This window comes from Nicotiana attenuata, unplaced genomic scaffold, assembly GCF_001879085.1.
Source record: "Nicotiana attenuata strain UT unplaced genomic scaffold, NIATTr2, whole genome shotgun sequence".
In the NCBI taxonomy this organism is placed as follows: Eukaryota; Viridiplantae; Streptophyta; class Magnoliopsida; order Solanales; family Solanaceae; genus Nicotiana; species Nicotiana attenuata.
In genome coordinates this window covers 71,422-77,945 of record NW_017672585.1, presented here as the reverse complement: position 1 = coordinate 77,945, position 6,524 = coordinate 71,422, and the positions used below count along the sequence as shown (strand labels likewise).

The following is a 6,524-nucleotide window of genomic DNA, read 5'->3' as shown; positions in this document are numbered from 1 at the left end:
AACAGGTTGAGTCATTTATTCTATACTTCTTCCATGTCTGTTATGTAGTTATTTATGAGCCTTAGATACTCAGTACATTATTCGTACTGACGTCCCTTTGTTGGGGACGCTGCATTCATGCCTGCAAGTATAGATAATCAGTTTGACGAGCCCTCATAGTAGACGAGATTGGCATTCAGGGAAGGATCGGTAAGACTCCACCTCATGCGGAGTGCAGTCGAGTTTATGAGTCATCGTGTCAGAATTTTGCTACAGACTTATGGGTAGGCCGGTACCCTGTCCCATTTTAATCTTAGAGGCTTTGTAGACAAATGTTCAATGTACAGTATGTAAGAGGCCCTGCCGGCCCATATGTATTCATGTTTTAAGAACGATAGTTTATTGATACAATGTTGCCCACTTATAGTTATGCATTATGAGTTGTGGCCATGTTGGTCCACAATTGTTATAAAAGGAATAAGTCCAGCTAACTCGAACTATGTATGTTCTAGTTTTGATCGAAAGATCATGAGTTACAGAGTGGTTCTCTCGGGCCAGCACGGCATCGGGTGCCAGCCACGCCTCCCCAGGTTCGGGGCGTGACAATACATATTTTATAAGGCAAAAACATTGAATTACAGCAAAGAAACATCACTACCATCTATCTTTATAATCTATACTTACTCGTCTAAGGACAAGTAAGTCTATTTTTGTATTCTATTCTGTACAAGTATTTCCTAGCTTTTATTTAGCTATATACACTTCTTCTATCCATCTTCTATCCTTGTCCTGCTTCTTCCTATTGAGTATCTCCATCACACGCACTTTGCATTCCTTTTTTATCTGAGTACATATCTTGCTAGGCCTAGGCACAGCACATTTCCATACAGCTTCATTTCTCCCCCTTCATATGTGGTAGCTCAATGCAACCAATATAGCATAAGAGAACTCCCTTCTAAATTTGCTTCCCATCTTCCTGCCAATTCTTTTCCACAGATGCTGCCCTTCATAGCTTATTATGCTTATTTTCAGCCATTGTAGAACTTCATTAATACACATCTTAGAGAAGTGACATTCATAGAACAAGTGCTCTATAGATTCTGGGGCATTTCCGCACAGTTCACATAGGCCATCTGAGCAAATTCCTCTGTTGGCTAGCCTATCTTTAGTTAGCAGCTTCCCTTGCATCATTAGCCTGCAGATGAAGCTATATTTTGGAACATTTTGTGCATTCCAAACCCATCTTCCGCATTGACAATTTTCCAGTGTCCCTTTCAGCCAGGAGCACCCTTTCTTGATTGTATATCCTCCTGTTTGCCTTTGCCATGTGCCCTGATTGTACCCTTCTGCGAGCTTATCTCTTATATGGCAAATTTTTTTCCAATACCAGCTGCTATCCTGTGGCACCCTGTATATCCCCCAGTCAGTGTTCTTTAAGTATATATGATTGATCCATTTAACCCATAAAGAATCAGCTTTTGTTGTAACATCCCATACATACTTCCTAATTGCAGCTTCATTCCAGATTGGGCAGTCTTTTATTCCTATCTCACCCTCTTGCTTTGGCTACATACAAGATCCCAGGTCACTAGTGGTCTTCTATTTGTCTCCACCTTGCCATTCCATAGATAATTCCGACAAATTGATGTGATCCCTTTAAGTACTGATTTGGGGAGTAGAAAAATGGAAGCCCAATACGTATGGAGATGCATTAGCACTGCATTGATCAATTGCACCCTTCCAGCATAAGACAGATGTTTTGATCCCCAGCTTCTTATTCTTGCTATTATTTTGTCCACTAGCACTTGGCAGTCCATTTTTGATATCTTCTTCGATGATATTGGAACTCTTAAGTATTTGAAAGGGAGATTGCCTCTGCTATAGCCTGTTATCTCACACAGTTCCTCCACTTCCTGGTCTTCCATGTTGACAGTATATATATTCGATTTCCCTGCATTAGTTGTTAGCCCTGAAGAGTTGGAGAATGTTTACAGCCCCCTGAGCATCAGCATAATAGATTAATATTTTCCTTTGCAGAACATTAGTACATCATCTGCGAAGCATAGATGATTTAGCTGTAAACTTCTGCACTTTGTATGGTATCTTTTTAAGTACCGTTAAAAAGACAAATCTTTATGTTTTTTTTTAGTGTACATGTAAAGCTAGCAAAACAACATCCTACCTCAAAAATTCTTTCACTAAATTTTTTATTAATCTGCAACTGTTTTTCTTTGCTTTTCCAAATGGCGTAAATGTTTCGTGAAGTAATACAGAGGATCCTATCTCGAATAACGAGATAAACAATGAGACAAAGGAGAAAACATCTTCACTTTTGAGTACATGAATTCTCTCGGTAGCATATTATAGTTTTTCCCTAAGGGTTTTCATAATCCTCTTGCATAAAACAAATAATTTCCCACAATAAAATTCCTAAACAATGACAGTACTAAAATGGAAAGGTCTATATTTCAAAATGACATGGGAAAACCCCCTCAAAATTTGTCAAACGTTCACTTGTGAGCTAAGAACCACGCAGCTGCATGCAATTCTTGAAGAAGCATGAAATTCCAAAAACTTCTGAAGTTCAATCCACAACTTCAACATCTTCACATTTACCTTAAAATCAAACGCTTTAACGCACATAGATAATTAGGGCTAAGTTGTACATGACAATTATTAGAAGGTGTTTAGGTTTCCAAATTAAACTAGCCATGCATATATGTTGCTTCTAATTCTTCTTCATATTCATCACTAGCTTTGTTGCCTCATAGATATCAACCATCAATCGAATTTTCCGTTTAACTAATTAACTTCAGGGACAAGGTTGCAATTTAAGCAATTCTTTTGTTTACTCTTTCTTTGGTTCTTTTTCTAAAATGGTAAGTAATTCGGTCGTGACCTAAGTTCAACCTAAATATTATAGGGTAATTACTGTTGACTTTAAGGGTGTTGATTCTTAATGAAATTGGTATCAAAAAGACAACACGACGTGAGTTCTTATATAAAGTAAATACCAATAACTTAGAAGGGATTTTATATATTTAAAGAGTTATTGAATTAATTAGACACAACATTTTTAAATGTCTGGGAGTATTTCCAAAATTCTCCAGAGAACATGTATCTATATTTATTTGATGTAACTATCATTATCGAGTGTGAGTAAATTTTTTCTCCTAAAAAAAGAGCACACCCTTTTTGAAGACGAGTTTTGAAAATAAACTACATAAAAGGTAATTAAAAAAGATCAAAAAGCAAAATTCTGTTGTGTGACCTCTAAGTCTAAAATTGAAAACGAATTGAATACAATTCAACATTCTAAGAAATGATTAAAACCAAAAAAACAAAGTTTGATTCTCTAAATGGTTTAAAGCTAAATATGACGTTTAATTAATTGTTGTGGTTTTCATTTGCAGCCCTAGTTCTTCGTATAGCCTATCTCAGCCTTCTATTTCTCCGCCTGAATGCACTTTATCGCTGCGGATAGTGTTTGGAGAAGACGTTCTCTCTGCATTATTCCCTACTCTCTCACAATAGTCGGCAGATCTTCTGAATATCAAATAACATAATAACATATAAATTAACAATGATAGAAAACCTAAGTCTTAGAGTATCAAGAAATTTACCATATAAATTAAACATGAGATTAGTTAAGAATAATAGAAAATCATAGTTAAACGATCAAGAAATTGTCGTTTTCAGTTTAAATTACAATCTAAAATATTTTTGCATAAAGTTGATGAAATCATTTCCCCATTCAGTTATCTTAAACAGTAAAATATGTTATTTCTGAAGAAAATATTTTACTATATTTTACTGAGAATTACTTATATTAAACTTTCATAGCTCTTACTTCTATTTTGCTTCTATTAATGACCTAGAGAACTGAAATAGTTTTGTAAAGTATTCTTTTACAAAAGGGAAAGAGTTTATTGTATTACCAAATACTTACATTTTTACAATCTTGGAGGTTGAAGAAGGCGTAATATCCTTTTCTCCTTTGTCTTTTTGATAGCCTGTCAATTTTCTCTTACAACCAGCATTCTTTTTGTTGGTTTTGATACTTGAATCTTTTATGGTCGAGAAAATACTCATATTTGGATTTTCTCCAATCGGAAGATTCCAATTATATTCATCTTCAACTGGTGAGAGCCTATTAGTACACTGTAGAGTGCAAGGAAACTCGATAATATAAATAACCAGCTTAACATTTTTTTTCGGTCAAATTTCTTAGCTTTGAGAAAAGGTTAGTGATGGAATAGGCATAAGTCATAAATTACCTTGTAAAGGTTAGTCATGCAACGGAATTTTATACTCCTTGGAATTCCTTGCTTGATATAGTATTTTTTATCTTTTTCGTCTCTTGTCAAAAGTTTCGAGCCACTATTGACGTTATAGTCAAGATCATCTGGAAGTCTATCTTCACATGTAACTCGATTGACCTCAGGTTCACCTGAAAATCATATAGAGAATGATAAAAAATACTCCACCATGTGCTTAGGTCCAAGTTTTCAAAAAATTAATATAAGTAAATCGTGAAATTTAAAATTAATATAAGTCAATAATGAGATATAATATTCCTTAATACCGTTGTCTTCCTGTTGTTGTTTTTCGGGTAGTTCCTCCTCGAAAGAGTCCTCTTGCTCCTTTTCATTTATGCTTCCATTATGTTCTAGAGGTCTTTTATTTTGTATCACCTCCTTACAGCTTTCTTCTTCATTTTCGTTAGGTGGCTGGAGATAGAAAAATATACTATATTATACAAAGAGCATGATCAATGAATTATGAAAAATCAAATAGTCATTGAAAGTAAAATCTTTTCTCAATATTAAAAGGTTCATAGTTGAAAAACAAAGTAAAATATGTTGCCTCGATATTAATAGATTCTAAGTTTAAAAACAAAAGTACTATAATGCAAAAGTCCAATTAGTTATGTTAAGCTTTAGAAAGTATATAAGTTTTGGATAATATTATACGTCGCACAAAACCAATTCTAAAAGTATTGAAAAAGATACTTGTGCTAATTGTTTTTTTGAGAAATATGCGACAGGAGAAGAATTTATTTATTTACCTTTGTTATGGTTTGATGGATCAAAAAAGTTAAATTAAAAGTATATTAATGAATTAAAAATATGAAATTCTAGTATGGTGTTGACATAAGTAAGTAAACATAAAACATTAATTACCTTGTTGAGGTCAATAATATTTTTGGAACTTAACATTGCACTCGCTGGTATTCCTTGTTGTACATGGTAGTCTATATCTTTCCCGTCTTTCATAAGAAGCTTCGAATTATTATCGATGTTATTGTCTCTAAGGGCATGACTAGGATTTCTTGACACACTATTTTCGCTTAAAATTATGTTGCTTTCAAAATCATCACCTGAAGTCATGCATAGCCAAATTAATTAGAAAGAATAATATAAATGGAACGACGATATAAGTCAAAAGAAGTTATAATTCTTTTAAATTATTTTTGAAAAGGTTATATCCTTTGTAAATTACCCTTTTGTTTTTGTTTTTTAGGTAGTGTCTCCTTGGAAGAGCCAACTTGGTCCTTTTTCATTTTGCCTTCATTTTGCACTTCAGATCTTTGGTTCTGAATCATCTTCTTGCTGGTACCCTTTTTGATTTTCTTTTGTGATGGATGCAGTTTGAACATATACTGTGGAATACAAAAGGCAATTAATCTGCTCAACATTAATGTGTTCAAAGCTGGAAAACAAATTAAAAGATTGAATGAACAAAGAGTTTAACTAATTAATTAACCACTATGTCCGGCTTTCTACTCGCAAGTAAAGCAGATTTGGATATATCATGAATGAAAATATTTTTGACCAATTATATGATGTGAAAAAAATACTTGCGGTTTTCTTTCTCTTGAATAAAAAATTTAAATTTTTTTATTCCCTGGTATAGATTATGGACCAAAAAATGAGGACAATTATGGTTATGTTTTGCGTATCAAACATAGATCTAGCATATACTCATACGAAATTTTGGCAACTCAAAAGACACTAAAAAAAATAATAAACTTATTCCCTGGTAGACTATAGATTATGGATCAAAAAATGAAAAAAATCATTTTTTCAATTATCGTTCTGTTTCGCGTATCAAACATAGATCTAGCATATACACAAACCAAAATTTTGGCCACTCAAAAGACACTAAAACATGGATGCGTGTTGCTTTCAAATCAAAATCTAGAATTGACATTAAAAAGGAAATTAAATGAATTCTACTACAAAGGCAAGGAGGCAAAAAATGGGACCAAAACATTTGCTAAACCATTGGGTGTGTGTGTGAGATGTGTATCAATACCTGCTATGTTCTAATCCAATTTTGACGGATAAAGAAATAAAAAAAAAAATTTCAATGTCTGAAGAAGAAAGAAAAAGGAAAACAAGCTTCTGTTAATCTTGTTACTCAGATTGAAACATAGATTCGGAACCAAGAAAAAATGTAAAAGAAACCAATAAAAAAGAATTGCAGACCTTAGCCAGTATTGCTCCCCATAAAGCACAGTAACATTTGCTAGATTGAACCAT

At 33.5% G+C, this 6,524-nt stretch overlaps 1 protein-coding gene across 1 annotated transcript in view; it reads right to left on the bottom strand.

The window, feature by feature from the left end:
• Positions 1-3,071: 3,071 nt before the first annotated feature.
• LOC109213750 overlaps positions 3,072-6,524 on the bottom strand; it is a 21,284-nt gene continuing 17,831 nt past the window's right edge. Inside the window, exons 2-7 of the mRNA XM_019377581.1 lie at positions 5,482-5,641; positions 5,163-5,359; positions 4,565-4,709; positions 4,257-4,429; positions 3,929-4,140; positions 3,072-3,525 (exon numbers count right to left, since the gene is read on the bottom strand). Of these exons, the coding sequence (XP_019233126.1) occupies positions 3,417-3,525; positions 3,929-4,140; positions 4,257-4,429; positions 4,565-4,709; positions 5,163-5,359; positions 5,482-5,641 (996 nt within the window). The 3' untranslated portion in view covers positions 3,072-3,416. The remainder of the gene's footprint in view (positions 3,526-3,928; positions 4,141-4,256; positions 4,430-4,564; positions 4,710-5,162; positions 5,360-5,481; positions 5,642-6,524) is intronic.